Here is a 19,390-nt window from a genome sequence, read left to right as displayed (position 1 = left end):
TTGCCTCCAGCTTGCTTTAACTGAGTCTATAGAAGAGAAAGACGTTTCTGAGTATAAAATTGTATTTATGACAGTGTAACTGTACTTAGATTACGATACTTATAGCATTTTTATTAATATTTTTTCACGCTTCTTTACCTACACTATTTATTTACAAATATGAAGATCATTTAAAAATTAACGTTGTAATATACACACATCAACAGATCCCAAAGTACTTCTTACTAAGGTACTCTTACTATGTCCACGTTCCGCGACATGTTCTTCAGACCAATCTGGTTTTCTGTAAGTAGAGAAGTAACAGTTAATAGAACAAAATATGCTTATCTGTGGCGCTTAGCTGCTTAACAGTTCTTACCTCTCTTCGCCACATTATACGTCTTCTCGCAACTGATCCGACAAATCAACAACAACACCAGCAGGGCCAGCGGTAAGGAAAGCACTCCGAGTATGATATATAATCGAAAAGATTTCAGAACTCCAGTACTTGCAGGTAAGATGGCAACACAGACATCTTTGTCTTCCTGTAACTGCAGCTCATAACCTTCGTCGCACACACAGCTATCGCCGAGACAAGTTCCGTGAATACAGTGGTGGTTGCAATGATACTTTGCTTCAAAAAAGGCGTTGGTCTCACTGCTATCTCCAGAAGATTCGCTATCGTCTCTTCCTTCCCCGCTATCGCTATAGTCATCATCGCTATAGTCGTCATTATCAAAAGAACTCGACAATAACGTTGTTGTTAGAATATAGCCACTAGTGCTACTACTAAATACCGAATCTAAAGGATTATTGCTGCACACTCCAGGTGCAATGCAATTGCCGTCAACACAACCACCTTCACAAACGGGTTCACAACTGTTAAGCGGGGACATCGCAAATCCAAAGTTACACTTGCATGTTTCCGGCGCCACACACGAGCCGTTTTGACACCCCGTTGAACAAACTGGTTCGCAAACATTTTGTTTATTAAATACATAACCTGCAAGACATTCACATGTATTCGGTAAAACACACTGACCATTCAGACAGCCATTCAGGCAGACAGCTTTACAAGTTCCTATTTCGGTTTTTGCAAATCCTTCTAAACATTCACATTTCTCCGGAGCTATGCAATGCCCATTTAAACATCCAGTAGAACAAACGGGTTCACAAACATCCAAAGCGTTGGATATATATCCTTCCACACATTGGCAAGTATTAGGAGTTATACATTGACCATTTGGACAACCGCTGGAACAAACTGGATCACAGACGTTTTGAGCGCTCATAAGATATCCTTCGTTACACTCACAGGTATCCGGAGCAACGCACCGACCATTTGCACAACCGCTAGTACAAACTGGATCACAGACGTTTTGAGCGCTCATAAGATATCCTTCGTTGCACTCACAGGTACCTGGCGCAACGCACCGACCATTCGGACAACCGCTAGAACAAACTGGTTCACAGACATTCGAAGCGCTCAGAAGATATGCTTTACTGCACTCACAGATATCCGGAGCAACGCACCGACCGTTCGGACAACCGCTGGTACAAACTGGATCACAGACGTTCGAAGCGCTCATAAGATATCCTTCGTTACATTCACAGGTATCTGGCGCAACGCACCGACCATTCGGACAACCGCTAGAACAAACTGGTTCACAGACATTCGAAGCGCCCATAAGATATCCTTTGTTGCACTCACAGGTATCTGGCCGCAACGCACCGACCATTTGGACAACCGCTGGAACAAACTGGATCACAGACGTTTTGAGCGCTCATAAGATATCCTTCGTTGCACTCACAGGTATCTGGCGCAACGCACCGACCATTTGGGCAACCGCTGGAACAAACTGGATCACAGCCGTTTTGAGCGCTCATAAGATATCCATCGTTGCACTCACAGGTATCTGGCGCAACGCACCGACCATTTGGGCAACCGCTGGAACAAACTGGATCACAGACGTTTTGAGCGCTCATAAGATATCCTTCGTTGCATTCACAGGTATCTGGCGCAACGCACCGACCATTCGGACAACCGCTAGAACAAACTGGTTCACAGACATTCGAAGCGCCCATAAGATATCCTTTGTTGCACTCACAGGTATCCGGAGCAACGCACCGACCATTTGCACAACCGCTGGAACAAACTGGATCACAGCCGTTTTGAGCGCTCATAAGATATCCTTCGTTGCACTCACAGGTATCTGGCGCAACGCACCGACCATTTGGGCAACCGCTGGAACAAACTGGATCACAGCCGTTTTGAGCGCTCATAAGATATCCATCGTTGCACTCACAGGTATCTGGCGCAACGCACCGACCATTTGGGCAACCGCTGGAACAAACTGGATCACAGACGTTTTGAGCGCTCATAAGATATCCTTCGTTGCACTCACAGGTATCTGGCGCAACGCACCGACCATTTGGGCAACCGCTGGAACAAACTGGATCACAGCCGTTTTGAGCGCTCATAAGATATCCTTCGTTGCACTCACAGGTATCTGGCGCAACGCACCGACCATTTGGACAACCGCTAGTACAAACTGGATCACAGACGTTTTGAGCGCTCATAAGATATCCTTCGTTGCACTCACAGGTATCTGGCGCAACGCACCGACCATTTGGGCAACCGCTGGAACAAACTGGATCACAGACGTTTTGAGCGCTCATAAGATATCCTTCGTTGCATTCACAGGTACCTGGCGCAACGCACCGACCATTCGGACAACCGCTAGAACAAACTGGATCACAGACATTCGAAGCGCTCATAAGATATCCTTCGTTGCACTCACAAGTATCCGGAGCAACGCATCGACTATTTGCACAACCGCTAGTACAAACTGGATCACAGACGTTCGAAGCGCTCATAAGATATCCTTTGTTACACACACAGGTATCTGGCGCAACGCACCGACCATTCGGACAACCGCTGATACAAACTGGATCACAGACGTTCGAAGCGCTCATAAGATATCCTTTGTTACACACACAGGTATCTGGCGCAACGCACCGACCATTTGGACAACCGCTAGTACAAACTGGATCACAGACGTTTTGAGCGCTCATAAGATATCCTTCGTTGCACTCACAGGTACCTGGCGCAACGCACCGACCATTCGGACAACCGCTAGAACAAACTGGTTCACAGACATTCGAAGCGCTCAGAAGATATGCTTTACTGCACTCACAGATATCCGGAGCAACGCACCGACCGTTCGGACAACCGCTGGTACAAACTGGATCACAGACGTTCGAAGCGCTCATAAGATATCCTTCGTTACATTCACAGGTATCTGCCGCAACGCATCGCCCATTCGGACAACCGCTGATACAAACTGGATCACAGACGTTCGAAGCGCTCATAAGATATCCTTTGTTACACACACAGGTATCTGGCGCAACGCACCGACCATTCGGACAACCGCTGATACAAACTGGATCACAGACGTTCGAAGCGCTCATAAGATATCCTTTGTTACACACACAGGTATCTGGCGCAACGCACCGACCATTCGGACAACCGCTGATACAAACTGGATCACAGACGTTCGAAGCGCTCATAAGAAATCCTTTGTTACACACGCAGGTATCTGGCGCAACGCAGCGACCATTCGGACAATTACTCGAGCAAATTGGTAAGCATTTTTCTTTAAACATTTCATAGCCCTTATTACATGCGCACAAGTTTGGTGCAATACATTTACCATTTCCGCAATTTTGTTTACAGATAGGTCTGCAAATATTATACGATTCCTTTTCATATCCTTGCTTACATTTACAAACGTTCGGCTCTACGCAATTTCCATTAATACATTCGTCACCACAAAACGGGATACACGTTTTATTGCCAGATTTGTGGTACCCCTTGGAACACTCGCACACATTTGGGGCGCGACATATGCCATGATGGCAACCGCCTTGACAAATCGGACGGCACCGACCACTGGAATCTTTTTCGTAGCCGCTTTTGCACGCGCACTGATTTGGCGCTTGGCAGACACCATTCTCGCAGCCATTTTCGCACTTGGGCACACAGTCACCATTGGCATTTGCTTGATATCCGGGAAAGCAGTTGCATTTGTTCGGCGCAATGCATTCACCGTTTTTGCAGTCTGGCTTACAGACGGGCGCACAGACACCAGTGGCGTTCAGCGCATAGTCGGTACTGCACTTGCATACATTCGGCGCAATGCAGGTGCCTCGCGTGCACTTATCGCAGTGTGGTATGCAACTGTTGAAGAAAAAATGGTTTCACGCAATTTAGTTTAAAAAGAATCGACACAAATCATCATTTTTGATATTAACTTCATTTCGAAAACTTTACTTTTACGGAAGCTTTGTGCACCTACCGATGATTATTTTGTTTCTCGTAGCCAGGTTTACACGCACACACTTCCGGTTTGATGCAGAGCCCATTCTCACAGCCCTTAGAGCAGTAAGGTTTGCACCCAGTTCTCACTTTAATGTATCCTTTACAACAAACGCGTACACGTCGATTGCCTCTTCTCACCGTGCACTCACCGTTAAGTGCAAGTGAGTAGCTTATCATGCCAAGCAGGATCAGCAGTAACCACAAATTAGATAAGCGCATTTTTAGTAATTATTTAATATTTTCGCTCTTCCGTAAGTAGTATGTAAGCCGCGACACGTATAAAAACCAACTGATTTTCATATTTGCAGGAACCGTACAGTATTATTCCGATCTTGGAAATATTGTATTAGCACAAGTACTCGCCCATATGTGGGACACCAACACACACATGCACAAAAGTCTACTTAAAAATATTATTAGCAATGCTAGTATATAAATATAATATCTGCAATTGTATGTATATGTAATGGAACGGTACTTATTTGTATTAATGCACATGCTTATAGGAAATATGTGCAGAAAAGTCCGCGATAGCTTTCGTCCCGACAATAGTTTCATTTGTGAACACTTCATCTTAATGCATATGTGTTGGTGCACTCTATATATTCATATGTATCATGCATATATCTGTAAGCCGTTATTTCTTTTCATTCTTTCATGTGGACCAATCTTCCCAGCGAAACACAAACATCCGTTCGCATATTGATAATTTATGTATGTTTAAATATTACGGAATAGATTTGCCAAAGCTCGGCTTTGTTCGGACTTATCACCACTGCCACGGCATTCGTACATGAAGCAAGCTGCGGTGTCGAAGTGGGGACTGCTAAGCAATTTTATATTGAGCATTTAAGCGAAGCTTTTCATTAATAAAAACATTTTAACGAAAAATTGCCTTTGCGTGTCTTCATTGAGACATTTCTGGGTATATACATAAATAGCCATAAATATACTTACACTATAGTAATATAAATATGTAAGAGTTAGGCATATAAATTCTTCTTTTGATTATCACGATCCCTTTAATGACCTCTGTGTAAACGAGTTTTTGCGTGTGAATCTATAATAAGTTTGTGGCAATGTGATTACCATTTAAGCGGGAATTGTGCGCGCAGCTCTTGTGAGGATACGAAGCGCATCGTCACGCTTCGTAGATAAATGCAAATGCAATTGATCTAATTATTGTACAATAAGATGCCGTTTATTGAACTTCATGTAGTTTTTCAGTCGACTTTTGTGCATAAACCTCGTGGAATTCGATATAAAACTCTGATGGGTGATTTCCCATGAAGTCTAAGAAAGAAATATCTAACTGAAATTCGAATTGTCAGACTCCATCTAGACGACAACTTCATAATACCCCCCTCGTAGAAGCCCCGCTCCTTATTTGCTAAGAACTCGTACAGCCACTTTTCACAAGCCTCTTTTGAGTTCAACTTTACACCTACAAGGGCGTTCGCCATGGACAGGAACAGGGGGTAATCACTTGGCGCTATGTCCGGGCTATATGGTGGATGCGATAAAACCTCCTATCCGAACTCCCGTAGCTTGTGACGAATCATAAACGAAGTGTGTGGTCTGGCGTTGTCCTGGTGGAACACTACACCCTTCCTATTGGCCAATTCTGGACGCTTCTGATGAACTGCTTTCCAATCCCACCAAACACACAGCAAAACCTTCCTGGCCGTCAATCCCGGCTTTGCCACTGTTTGGAACGATTCACCGGCCTTCGACCACGACCGTTTTCGCTTGATATTGTCCATTTTTCGTCGCCAGGCACCATCCGCTTCAAAAATGGGTCGAGTTTCTTTCGTTTCAGCAGCATATCGCAGGCGCTGATTCCATCCAGAAGGTTTTTTTGCGTCAAATCATGCGGCACCCAAACATCAAGCTTTTTGTTGTATCCAGCCTTCTGCAGATGGTTTAAAACGGTTTGGTGACTAACTCCCATCTTCTGGGCGATGTCACGAGATGCCACATGCCGGCTAACTCGATGTTTTTGATCGGTATTCGTCGTCACAGGTCTTCCGCCGTCGTTTTCACCCGCTCTGAATCGGCGAAAGTAATCCTCTGCAGTTCGAAGTGATAGCGTGCCATAGCGGATTTGCTTTTAACGAAGGAAAACTTTAAAATAGCGCGAATTTCGGCGTTAGTGAACCCCAATGTTACACGTCTATAACTGTTGAACGCAAAATCCAAACTATTCATGCATAACGTCGTTTTGTAGGTTATGTTAAGACCTTTCATAGATGTGTAGTATTGCAAGATATGATCTCTGTAGCGCTTTATACATAGCTGCGAAATTCAAAAGACAAAAAGGTGGAAGGGAGATATTTGACAACTTACTATATGGCAGAAGTTAAAGTTCTAGCACAAACAGTTGCGCTTGAAATTAGAGATTTAGACAAGGCAACGAACGCCAGCTTATAAAAAGGCTGCTGGAAAACCGCAATAATGAGGTGTCTCCAATTAAATCTCAACCATTGTTCGGCAGCCCAAGCACTGCTGACAAAAACCGCCTCGGACTTTAACACAGACATATTTAGTGAACCGTATAAGACCCCAAAAAATGACAATAACTGGATCGAAGACAAAGACTCAAAATCTGCGATATGGACCTTTAACAAGATACAACATTTATGAAAGGAAGGGCGTCATCGTATATTGATTTCACCTTCGTAAGCTCGTCGATAGCAACCCAAACCTCATGGAAAGTTGCGGACATTTATGTACGAGTATACACACAGTGACCATCAAGCTATAATCTTTGATATCAATATACAGAATAAGCAAAACTCTGGTATTTTCGCACCTAAACGCGTAATAAGACGCTGGAAAACAAAAGTCTATACGCCATTGCTCAAATACGCCATTAGCCAAGTAAAAAAGGATTCACATGAGAATGCTCGGAACCAGATAAAACACATCACAAAATCATTAGTAACGATAGCCGAGGCCACGAAGAAAAGACGGAGGAAACAAAGTCCCACAATACTGGTGGTCTGAAGAAATCAACTGAACTCAGAGCTGAATCTCTCAACGTAGACGACAACGTGCTAGAGGAAGAGGTGACAGCCAACAGCAAACGAAATGCCTTTGACCAACTTATCTCACAGGTAAATAACGACCCTTGGGGAAAAACGTACCGAATGGTAATGCAGAAAATAGATAGATCAAGAACCCCACATATATCTCCCGCAATTTTACGTAAGATAGTCCATAGTTTATTTCCAAGATGCGAACCTATGCAAGTGCCAATTATTCAAACATGCGATGAAAAGAATCAAGATTGGCAAAGCACCCGACATGGACGGAATACCCAATTTCGTCACTAAGCGTATCATTCAAAGAAAGCCAACATTGTTCCTAAACGCATACACAAGCTGCTTGAAGGAAGGAATTTTAGCGCCAACGCCTCGTTCTTCTCCTGAAAGGTAAGAACCTTCGTCATATCGGCCCTTATGTATACTTCTTCCGTCTGGAAAAGTATTTGAAACAATTATTTGTAAGCGGCTCGAGAAATATATATGGGGTTACAATCAATACTGTGTTGTCATTACCCAGAAAACATCAACTCAGCGAACTGGGCTCTAATTATTAGAGCTATGACGGAGTTAAAGGTTCCAGACTACCTTATCCGAATTGTGGCAAGCTACTTTGAAGACAGACTACTAGTACACGACACAGAATGTAGACCTGAAACGTATAAAGTTACAGGCGGAATTCCGCAAGGGTCAGTTCTCGGTCTTGTACTCTGGAACGTAATGTACAGTGGTGTTCTGAAAGTCGCGATGCCGGATGCGGTAAAGCTGGTTGGATATGCGGACGACATTACAGTTGTAGTTTTAACGAAAACCCTTGACGAAGCGAGGAACAAGTGTAATGAAAGCATTAGCAGTGTTAAAAAATGGCTGTAGTTCACAAAACGGAGATGGTTTTTATGGTGGAAACAATTGAGATATGTTTTGATGGGCATACTATGAAATCAGCGCCCATATCTCAAATATCTTGGAGTAATTCTAGATCATAGATTTTCATTCAAGCAGCACCTAATAACCACAAACATCAAAGCGGCGAGGTCTGTGTCGGCAATTGCTAGAATAATGCTCAATATGCGAGGCCCCAGACAACTTGTCAAAAAGCTGCTGACAAGTGTCAGTAGTTCTATCGTTCTATACGCTATATGCTACTAGACATAGCGTTGGAGAAAAGAGTTGCTTCGGTGCACAGACCGGCGTCATGCTGCTTATTCAGAACAAGTTCGGATGATGCAATCCATGTGCTTTCAAGAAGACTCCCCATAGACATAGCAGCAGAGCGTTGATGATCGATGAAAAGTGCCTCCAGAAATGGCAGGATATATGGAATACCTCAAGGCAGGGAAGGTGGAGCCACTTGCTGATACCCACGTCACGGAAGGCATTCTCCGCAATAGCCTTGAGAGCCGAGGTGCATGCTGCTTGGATCCTCTCTGTCGTCTCAAGGCTCGGAAGATTGTCCCTTTGTCTCGGGATCATACTCAAATATCCATGACTCACTTTCACACATGTTCAAGTTTTCGTGGCACACTATCGCCAAATTTACTGGGCAATAGTAAACACTTCTGGGATGAGCCCTCCGTCACAATATCATTAAGGTGGTCTGAGTTCAAATCTTTGCGTACACTAGACACATTGTCGGGGTTTGTCGAAGTCTCCCAGCACACTTTTCATCAGCGAGCTCACTCCGGCCCTCCAAAAAGGCCGGGTGCCACCGAAACATACCACTTCTTGCTAAAGCAACATCTGGGTAAGCCTGTTTGATCATATCAAACGTCTCTGTCCCAGATTTACCGAATTTCACTTAGAATTTGATCGCGTTCCTCGGTTTGCATCACTCACAGAAACACATCGCGCGAAAATGTTTGTCCTGACTCTCTAATTGCTCGTAAACAACTGACCAGCCGCTTGTTCGTTAGCTAGGAACACCTTCTACCGAATCCAGTTGGTACGCGCACGTATCCTATAAATCTTCAAGTTTCATGTGAGATATCTTTTCGCTCAAGTTACAGCTTATACGGACGGATTTATAGACAGACAGTCAACCGGATTTCAACTTTCCTTGTCATCCTGATCATTTATATATATGTATATCTATCTCGATTAGTGTTAGGTGATACGTACAACCGTTAGGTGAACAAAACTATAATACTCTGTAGCAACTGGTCGCAAGGGTATGAAAATTGCGGAACGTAGCGTTTGTGGCGGTACCGGACGGCCGGGGTAGCGGGAGCGTGCCTATAACTTTCTTCATATAGTACTTTGAATTTAGCAGCGATCGGACGCGTTTATCTCAGAGCTCTCTAGCGAGTGACATTTAAACGGGAACGACGAAATATATGCGTTCAATTTCAAACTGATCCTTCCTCAAATGTAATACAATTCCTAAATATTTGGAATAGTAGAAAAGAACTGCAACCAAATACACAATGCAATGGATTATAGTCAGTCGATGAATAGTTTACCACGTGCATCCCAAAGGAAAGATGTCATAACTTTCCCAGCCCACTTTTTTTTTTTCTTTCCACGCTTGACGACTGATTCATCATGTGCAGTCCGTTAGAATGACTTATGATGGACCTGAATTGTGGAATGATGGAGCTATGTTTCTATTGTCACACACCGACGCAAAAATTCGGTTTAATTACGATTAAAGAGCACTCACACACTCCTCATAATCGGGAGTGATTTGCTAGATCTTGAACTTGCGAGGCACCCACTTTGCACACAGTCTTCGCCTCTTTAGGGCGTTATTGTCCTCGGTGCTTATTTCGCCTCTTTTCAACTTAGCAACTCTCTTTTCACCGGTTGATTTCCCAGGTGCAGAGCTTAAATTTAACAACATTTCCCCGAAAAGCAATGCTTTATTAACAAACGAACTGCTTTATTATCCCTTTTTTTGTAAACTAACACAAGTTGCTTCACAAAAACGCTATATCTCATTAATTAAGAGTTATAATATAACTAATAGAAATCATATACATAGATGGTGGTAGTAGTAGTGTTATCAATGTGTCAGCCACCGTAAAGCGTGGACGGGTCCTCTAATGAAAAGATTTCAGAACTCCAGTACCAGCAGGTATGATAGCAACACATATATCTTTGCCTTCCTGTGACTGCAGCTCATAACCTTCGTCGCACATACAGTTCTCTCCGTGACAAGTTCCGTGGATACAACGATGGTTGCAACGATACTCTGCTTCGCCTCTCGCTTTTCCGTTATCACCATAGTCATCATTGCTATCGTCGTCATTATCAAAAGAGCTAGCCAATAGCGTTGTTGTTAGAACTGGATCACAGACGTTCGGAGCGCTCATAAGATATCCTTCGTTACACTTACAGGTTTCTGGCGCAACGCACCGACCATTTGGACAACCGCTGGTACAAACTGGATCACACACCCCAGTGGCGTTCAGCGCATAGCCGGTACTGCACTCGCACATTTCCGGCTTAGTGCAAATCCCATTCTCACAGCCCTTAGAGCAGTAAGGTTCGCACCCAGTTCTCACTTTAATGTATCCTTTACAACAAATGCGTACACGTCGATTGCCTCTTCTCACCGTGCACTCACCGTTAAGTGCAAAAGAGTAGCTTATCATGCCAAGCAGGATCAGCAGTAACCACAAATTAGATAAGCGCATTTTTAGCAATTATTTAATATTTTCGCTCTTCCGTAAGTAGTATGTAAGCCGCGACGCGTACAAAAGCCAACTGATTTTCATATTTGCAGGAACCGTACAGTATTATTCCGATCTTGGAAATATTGTATTAGCACAAGTACTCGCCCATATGTGGGACATCAACACACACATGCACAAAGGTCTACTTAAAAATATTATTAGCAACGCTAGTATGTATATACATAAATATAATATCTGGAAATTTTATGTATATGTAATGTAACGGTACTTATTTGTATTTATGCACATGCTTATAAGAAATATGTGCAGAAAAGTCCGCGATAGCTTTCGTCCCGACAATAGTTTCATTTGTGAACACTTCATCTACGTGCAAATGTGTTGGTGTAGAGAACCCATTTTATACCTAAAAAATATTCAAAATGAGTTTAAAGGGAGCCACTTCAATCATAAAATGTGCTCAATTTGTTGAAAGGCACCTACATTGGCCATTTTTCTATGATGACGAGAGTATGTATGAAGATCAGAATAAATAATGGATGGCGCTACTACAAATAAATCCATATCTTTTTTAGTTAGCCCTAGGTTTGTATAAATTTGAGAGCTATTTGAACATTATTTTGTGAATTAAATCATTTTGCGGGAAGCAACTTTTGTTATTGTGAAAGAAATGTATAAATAGAAATTTTGCTTTTTGAAGAACAAAAATTACAGTTGAAGCAAAAGCTTGGCATATTGACGAATTACCCGACACTGCCACAGGAAAAACAACCAACAAGAATTAGTTGGATTGCTAAGTGTCGTTGCTGAGGACAATGAAGGCAGTGAACACCTAAAAAGCAGTTGCTACCGAAGAAAACATCAAAAAGGTCCACAAAATAATTTTGGATGATCACAAAGTGAAATTGTTCGAGATAGCAGGCACTATAAACATGTCAAGTAAACGTGTACGTCATATCATTCACGCAAATTTGGGTATGAGAAAGCTTTGTGCAAAATGGGTACCGCGCGAGCTCACTTTTGACCAAAAACAACGACGAGTCGATGATTGGAAGCAGTTTTTTGAAACATTCAAGCGTAATAAACCCAAGTTTTGGCGTCGATATATGAAATAAGATGAAACAAGGTTTCAAAGATTCACTCTGAAGTCCGAACGACAGTTATACGGGTGGACTGCGCACGATGAACCTGCCCCAAAGCGAAACAGTCGGTTGGCAAGGTTATGGCATCTGTATTTTTGGATGCGCATGAAATAGTTTTTACTGACTGTATTGAAAAAGGAGGGACCATCAACAGCAACTATTTCATCTGTTGTCAGATCTCTATGTAAAGAACGCTCGCTGGGAATAAATTTTCGTCGATTGAAGAGGTGATCGCTGAAACTGAGGCCCATTTCGAAGCAAAGGACAAATTGTACGAAAAGTTGGACAATCGCTATAAACTCTTAAAGAAAACTCTGTTGAATAAAAAAAATGAATTTTGCAAAAAAAAAAAATATGTTAGGCCGGAGACTTTTTGAAACATTACTGCCAAATTGTACATTGAAATAATGGAGTCGACTATGCTACCACACGCTGAATAAAAATTGCCACTGATATAGGTCTTTCAAGAGAACAACGACCCCAAGCATGCAAAAAACTCTTTTACTCTAGATGGAGTCGAAGTTATGAGATGGCCGGCTTAGTTAGCTGAACTTAACTCAATTGACGGGTTTTCTCTCACTTCGGCTTTCTTAACCTCTAGCACTTTAACTTCCTTAACCTCTGCTCAAAGCTGAAGGAAGCTGAAGTGAATTTGGTGGGTCGTGAAGGACGCATGAAAGGTCATTCCACTTGAAAAATGTAGGTATTTATCGAATTATATCACGGTCCTCCAGACCTCTGAATCCATATTTTCTGCAATTTTAGTTGAATTAATATCGCAAAATGTTTTTCTAACATTAGACAATATATTCTGAGCATCTGTCGTCTTCCAGTTAATTAGTTAACTGTTTGTATTCATGTTTACATTTTAAGCTTCGAATTCGAAAAACCTTGTGTAATATCTGACTACATTTCGCTTTTTCAACTATTACAATAATAATGCATGTCTGGCAGCTTAAAACTTGTTAGCGAACTCGAAGTGGGCTTAAGGTGTTTAAGTATTTCTGAGTAGAACACGTATTTAACATGAAACAATTATGAATGAGCGAGTCGTTTTAAAATTACTTTTAACAACGAGTGTATATATAAATAATGCTGCTTAACAGTACACCTCACAGTTGCCTCAGAACGGTTGCGGAACAGAAATCTAAGAAATATGGGAAAATCTACGGGTTTGCTGCTGCTTTCCATATGCTTAACGCTACAGGTGAAATACAGTGAAGAGTTAGTCATAGAGCTATAATAAAGAATTTTCTTTTCATAGCAGCTCATCGTCGCGCACCCCCTGCCGAGCGACGTCACGGCCCAGGCGGCGGTGGATGACACAAAACTAAATGAATTGCACCAAACCGAAATTACTAAGTCGAACGAGGTAAATTTCATCAAAGCGCTTGAGCCAGTGATTGTGACAACACTCGATGGCGCAGAAAAATACTTCGACACGCTCCAAACGGAGACTGCGCGGTTTGTCGATGGCGTGCTTAAGGCGCTGAAAGCGCTGCCCGAGGATAACGATTATATACGAGAGCTTACACCACGCTTGACGAGCTTGTTGGCGCGTTTGAAGGATACCTCTTTGAAAGGCAGATCAGCACTAATACGCGACATCGCCGATTTGTATGCAGATTTTGACAACATAACCGAGCGCAAAGACGACGACATTAAGGTTGCCGTCTTGAGTAAAGTTCTTGATAAATTCCAGTTGCTCGAAATGCATTTTCATGTGAACAACGCTGTTGATAGTGCGGTGCGGAGGTTCAACAGAGCCTTTGAGCAGTTTTGGGCTTCGCTAAGCGAGTCTCAGCGGACGGAGCACCAGCGTCTGGGTGATTTCTATGAGCGTTTTAAAGCCAGCAAAACTAATGAGGATAAGTTAAAAGGGTTTGAAGAGTTTCTGAAGATGGCTCTAGAGTTTGCTTGAGTTGATACCGAGACAAATTATTGTTAATTTGCCAAGTGTTGCAAGCAAGATGCCCAGTTTTTTAAGTTATGTAAGTGCTTTTTGAATGCTTTTAAGTTTAATAAAGTTTGATAGAAGTTCAGTCTAGATTTTCTCTACGACTGTGAATAAAGTTTTCTTAAAAACCTAAAAAAAACCCATTTAGTCTTGCCATTCGACTTAAGTTTATAGCGAAAAGTTAAACTGTAAATGTACGTCCGAAAGTAAAAATAAAAAAATCAGCAACAACTCTGATAAGCCCTAACAGGAAGTAAAATAAATCACAAAAAAAAACTCATTGTTTAAGCAATTTCAAAGAATTATAATTTTTTTTTTTTAAATTTATGAGGAATTTCGGCGGTCAAAAAATTAGTGGTGTAACAAATTAAAACCGAAATTTCGATAAAAATGTAGTAAAATATTTTTTTTTTTTTGTACTTTTTTTAAAATTGTATATTGTCTTTTTATGAAATTAGTATTTAGTTGCGTGACCTTAATTTTTTAGTGTTACAGCACAGGTCGTGGCATTAGGCAACCAGTTTTTGGCGTCTTTCGGTGGAAATAGACTCTCATGCGTTCTTCACAACCACACATAGTTGCCTGGTCGATGTCGGCTTACATCAGACTACTGTTTTCTTGACGTCAGTCCACAAATTTTCGATGGGGTTGATGTCAGGGGACTTCCTCAAACCACCTTTTAGCTACTTTACTTATGTGCTTGGGATCGTTGTCTTTCGGCTGTTATTCGGTATTGGGTGAACGTCTTACACATTGACGCCATACTCTCCCACCATATTTAACAATCTTCGGTTCATCTGACCATAAAATGTTCCGCCATTTTGACGAAGACCAATTTAAAGATTCTTTGGCGAATCGAAGTCTTTGTTCAACATGCATTTCAGAAAATAACGGCACTTTTCTATATATTAAGAGAACGCCTAGCACTACTACGAATTTGACCGCAACAGTAAATATTTTACAAAATCTCCGACTGTTCAGTTTCGTGTTTCTCCTAATCACTTCCGCAAGACGCCAAGTTTGAATTAGCGCGAAAGCGCCTCCAAAAATTTTGGCTGTGATAAAAATAAGTGCACTTGAACTTGAAGGCTTGCGGGCATTATAAACAAGTAACGAAGGGCTAAGTTCGGGTGTCACCGAACATTTTATACTCTCGCATGATAAAGTGATAATCGAGATTTCATTATACGTCATTTACATATTTTTCAAATACCGTATTTTTGTAAAGTTTTAATCCGGTATCATCATTGGTTCCTAATGTATATATTATACAGAAAAGGCATCAGATGGAATTCAAAATAGCGTTATATTGGAAGAAGGCGTGGTTGTAAACCGATTTCACCCATATTTCGTACATGTCATCAGGGTGTTAAGGAAATATTATATACCGAATTTCATTGAAATCGGTATAGTAGTTCCTGAGATATGGTTTTTGGTCCATAAGTGGGCGAGGCCACGCCCATTTTCAATTTTTAAAAAAGCCTGGGTGCAGCTTCCTTCTGCCACTTCTTCCGTAAAATTTAGTGTTTCTGACGTTTTTTGTTAGTCGGTTAACGCACTTTTAGTGGTTTTCAACATAACCTTTGTATGGGAGGTGGGCGTGGTTATTATCCGATTTCTCCCATTTTTGAGCTGTATATGGAAATGTCTGAAGAAAACGATTCTGTAGAGTTTGGTTGACATAGCTATAGTAGTTTTCGAGATATGTGCAAAAAACTTAGTAGGGGACGGGGCCACGCCCACTTTTCCAAAAAGATTACGTCCAAATATGCCCCTCCCTAATGCGATCCTTTGTGCCAAATTTCACTTTAATATCTTTATTTATGGCTTAGTTATGACACTTTATAGGTTTTCGGTTTCCTCCATTTTGTGGGCGTGGCAGTTGGCCGATTTTGCCCATCTTCGAACCTAACCTTCTTATGAAGCCAAGGAATACGTGTACCAAGTTTCATCATGATATCTCAATTTTTACTCAAGTTACAGCTTGCACGGACGGACGGACGGACATACGGACGGACAGACGGACGGACAGACGGACGGACGGACAGACAGACATCCGGATTTCAACTCTACTCGTCACCCTGATCACTTTGGTATATATAACCCAATATCTGACTTTTTTAGTTTTAGGACTTACAAACAACCGTTATGTGAACAAAACTATAATACTCTCCTTAGCAACATTGTTGCGAGAGTATAAAAATACTGAAATTCATTTCATTCAAGAATATGCGATAAGTAAACTGAGTGTTTTTTATTGCTTTTTTTTTGTTTTTGTTTACATATACACATAAATATGTATTTGTATATATATTTATTTCATTTAATTCACGTTTTCTTATACTTAGACTTGCTTATGACTAAGTATTTCTTAGAAATACTATCACTTTAGACTTACAACTATTTTACATTATTACAAGCACACTGCAAACGATAATATATATATATGTATGTATGTCGTCACCTGAAATGCAAAATAACGTATCATCAAGAAAATCGAAAATGAGTTTTTTATTGCTTTTGATTCACTACATCATATTATATATACTATATCGTAAAATTTCAGCTTCCGGTGACCACTGTGTCCAATATATAACCATTTTATAACCAAAACCCTAATTTTGTTTCTTCTATAGTTGGTCGCACTGGAGATATCCATCTATTGACAAAATACGAAAAGACTTTTTCGATTAGCCTATTTCGAGTCGTTCGATGAGACAGGTCGTTGCAAATTTTTTTGTTGGTAGACTCTTCATATGAACGTATGTGAACTTTCATTTCAATCTTCCAATTAATTCTTTGTTTACAAGCCACTTAGTGTCGCCGTGTCACAGTATTTTTTTACAATGGAAAAAATTGAATATCGTACAAAAAAAATTGAATATCGTACAAAATTCTTATTCTTGAAAAATAGAAAAAGTATGAATGTTAAAAGTGTATAATGATTATTCACCCACAACTAGAACAGTAGAAAGATGAGTTGCTGAATTTAAGCGTGGTCGTAGAAGCCTTGAAGATGATCTATGTGAAGACCAAGCGCCAAAAAGCGCATCAACACCAGAAATCATAGCCAAAATACAGGATATGGTTTTGGAAGATCGTCGACTGACTGAAAAAGATTTAGCAGAGGCTCTACGCATCTCATTAGGCAGTGTGAGCCATATTTTAAGTGAAATTTTGAGTTTTTAAAAGCTGTGTGCACAATGGTTGCCGCATTCGCTAACAATGGAACAAAAACACATTCGAATGCGACTTTCACAGCTACATTTGGAGCATTTTAAAAAGAATAAAGTGGATTTTGTGCATCGATTCATCACTATGGATGAGACTTGGGTCTATCGCCATGATCCTAAATCAAAGCAAGAGGCTAAAGAGTGGTTTAAACCTGGTTGTTCGGCTTCGAAACGAATTCGTGTCTGGAAATCGGCCAAGAAGGTTATGTCATCAGTTTTTTGTGCTGCAAGAGGAATTTTGTATGTGGATTACTTTCAAATTGGTAAAAAAATTAAGTTTGAATATTATTGCAACCTATTAGAGCAGTTGAAGGAAAAAATTCGTAAAAAAAACACGATTTGCAGAAGAAACAAATCCCTTTTTCGTCATTTTGACAATGGCTAAAATCCATAAATTAAAATTCGAATTGTTAGATCATGCACCGCATTCACCAGATTTGCCCCTAAGCGACTTTCATTTGTGTCCAGAACTCAAAAAATGTATGCGTGGCAAGCATTTTTCAACAAATGAATAGGTCAGAACGGCCATTGAAGCGTATTTTGCAGACACTTCGGACTCTCACTTCAGGGATGGGATTCACAGATTGGAGGATCGTTGGAACAAGTGTATTAATATTCATGGAGATTATGCCGAATAATAAAGTGCATTTTGAATCATAAAATTGTGTTTTTCTAAACAAACGACAAAACTTATTGAACATACTAGGTTGTTGTAAAATACGAAAATATTTTTTCGACTTCCCTGTATTATTATCGATTTTCTTTCGTCTGTAAACTTAAAAGTGAAGTTACGTTATTTTGCGTTTTAAGTGACGATATATATGTACATATATACCGATGTTATGGAATAACAACAAATTTCATAAGCTTTCGATTTTCCCGCACTCGTCGACGTGACTTGACATTGTGGCATACATAAATATAAATCTAGGAAGGGTTGGAAATAATTGTTTCTTTTTTTGCATATTTTAAAAAAATAAATAAATAAATTAAACTTTGTATAAAAATATAGCTACATATATAACCATAGCTTTAATCTTGGATGACAACTAAACTGTGGAGGTACACTTTAACTATAAACATCAGTACACAAAGGAGAGCAGGGGAAACGCGATGGAAGTGCTAAACTGCTGATGGGAAATGTTCATGATATCGTGCGCAGAAGAAAGCTAAGCACGTAGCGGAGCTGAGTCGGTTAAGTCACGCTTAGCACTCAGCATTACATACGTATATACATACATACAAACAACTTGTGTAATTCAAACGATAAATCTGATTCATCATTTGAGCAGCTTAGGGCTAAATATATACGTACAAACATACAAACACGCATTTCTAACGGCTACTGTACAAATTGACTACCTACATGTTTTTGTAATTGTTGTACTTAAACAATAATTTATAAATAATGGTAACTACTTTATATGCGTTACATGGTCGGCGTAGGAAATTCGCTCATTCTTAACACTTTAAACTAGAAATAAACGCGTACAAAGCATAATAGCGTTACGCACATACAGCGCCGACACGCAGCACGAAGAAAGTACTTGAAGGGTTCGGCACTGTAAAAGCGTCAAAGAAATGCCTCACTAATACAACAACAACGTTTAACATTGTTATCAATTATTGGTGGTATGCTGCTGCATACGAAGCAGTGTCATGGCGGTTGTGTCTCCTTGGGTGGACTGGTCGCGGTGGTGAGCAGTGTTTTGGCGGCGCCGCCGCTCTGCGCCTGTAGCACAGTGTAGAAGCCGCTAGCTGCGCCCGGCAGTGGCATGCCCATGACGCTGGCGACATTCATGGCTGAATCGCCATCTTCCATGACAATGGAACTATCGGCCGCTGATGGTATGGTGGGCAGAAAACGTACACCAAGACGCGGCGGCGATGAGTCTTCCTCCTCTTGCACAGCCTCTTGGCGCACAAGGCGTGGCTTGGCGGGCATTGACGCGTGTTGCTGCAGTTGCTGTTGCTGTGATTTGCTGCTGTGCGCTGCGACATGGAGAAATATGTGTAATAAAA

General features: G+C 41.1%; 3 protein-coding genes across 54 annotated transcripts in view; 1 reads left to right on the top strand and 2 right to left on the bottom strand.

Annotated features, from left to right (window-relative positions):
* Positions 1-85: 85 nt before the first annotated feature.
* On the bottom strand, positions 86-11,126 carry LOC126753624 (fibrillin-2-like). 50 transcript variants are annotated; one of them, XM_050465234.1, is made up of 8 exons: positions 4,338-4,664; positions 3,575-4,219; positions 3,179-3,475; positions 2,288-2,980; positions 1,892-2,089; positions 1,594-1,692; positions 359-1,296; positions 86-283 (listed from the first exon to the last, which is right to left on the bottom strand). In XM_050465234.1, the coding sequence occupies exons 1-8, from the start codon at positions 4,577-4,579 to the stop codon at positions 225-227; spliced, it is 3,171 nt and encodes a 1,056-aa protein (XP_050321191.1). In that variant the 5' UTR covers positions 4,580-4,664; the 3' UTR covers positions 86-224. The 50 variants fall into 50 exon arrangements, with proteins under 50 accessions (XP_050321191.1, XP_050321200.1, XP_050321220.1 ...); XM_050465243.1 differs by having other exon boundaries at positions 2,288-2,881; XM_050465263.1 differs by having other exon boundaries at positions 2,288-2,683; positions 3,377-3,475.
* Positions 11,127-13,271: 2,145 nt separating this feature from the next.
* Positions 13,272-14,272, top strand: LOC126753041 (uncharacterized). Of its 2 annotated transcripts, none has more exons than XM_050464142.1 (2): positions 13,272-13,385; positions 13,446-14,272. In XM_050464142.1, exons 1-2 carry the CDS (start codon positions 13,335-13,337, stop codon positions 14,097-14,099), a joined length of 705 nt encoding a protein of 234 aa, XP_050320099.1. In that variant the 5' UTR covers positions 13,272-13,334; the 3' UTR covers positions 14,100-14,272. The 2 variants fall into 2 exon arrangements, with proteins under 2 accessions (XP_050320099.1, XP_050320098.1); XM_050464141.1 differs by having other exon boundaries at positions 13,443-14,272.
* Positions 14,273-16,432: 2,160 nt separating this feature from the next.
* LOC126752489 (leucine-rich repeat-containing G-protein coupled receptor 4) overlaps positions 16,433-19,390 on the bottom strand; it is a 59,520-nt gene continuing 56,562 nt past the window's right edge. For both annotated transcript variants that reach the window (XM_050463318.1, XM_050463319.1), the window contains one exon: positions 16,433-19,360. In XM_050463318.1, coding sequence (XP_050319275.1) covers positions 19,026-19,360 — 335 coding nt within the window. In that variant the 3' untranslated portion in view covers positions 16,433-19,025. The remainder of the gene's footprint in view (positions 19,361-19,390) is intronic.

Source organism: Bactrocera neohumeralis, chromosome 3 (assembly GCF_024586455.1).
Source record: "Bactrocera neohumeralis isolate Rockhampton chromosome 3, APGP_CSIRO_Bneo_wtdbg2-racon-allhic-juicebox.fasta_v2, whole genome shotgun sequence".
Taxonomy (NCBI): domain Eukaryota; kingdom Metazoa; phylum Arthropoda; class Insecta; order Diptera; family Tephritidae; genus Bactrocera; species Bactrocera neohumeralis.
This window is presented reverse-complemented; position numbering and strand designations above follow the sequence as displayed.

Bases quoted from the DNA above. Each gene is read 5' to 3' on its own strand.
- LOC126753624 (XM_050465218.1), bottom strand. From the start codon at position 4,579: ATGCGCTTATCTAATTTGTGGTTACTGCTGATCCTGCTTGGCATGATA. The intron at 4,220-4,337 runs GTAGGTGCACAA...TTTCTTCAACAG, and splicing joins GAGAAACAAAATAATCATCG to TTGCATACCACACTGCGATA. The intron at 1,297-1,593 runs CTGTGAATGTAA...TGCTCCGGATAC, and splicing joins CGGTGCGTTGCGCCAGATAC to CTGTGAGTGTAACGAAGGAT.
- LOC126753041 (XM_050464141.1), top strand. From the start codon at position 13,335: ATGGGAAAATCTACGGGTTTGCTGCTGCTTTCCATATGCTTAACGCTA. The intron at 13,386-13,442 runs GTGAAATACAGT...TTCTTTTCATAG, and splicing joins CCATATGCTTAACGCTACAG to CAGCTCATCGTCGCGCACCC.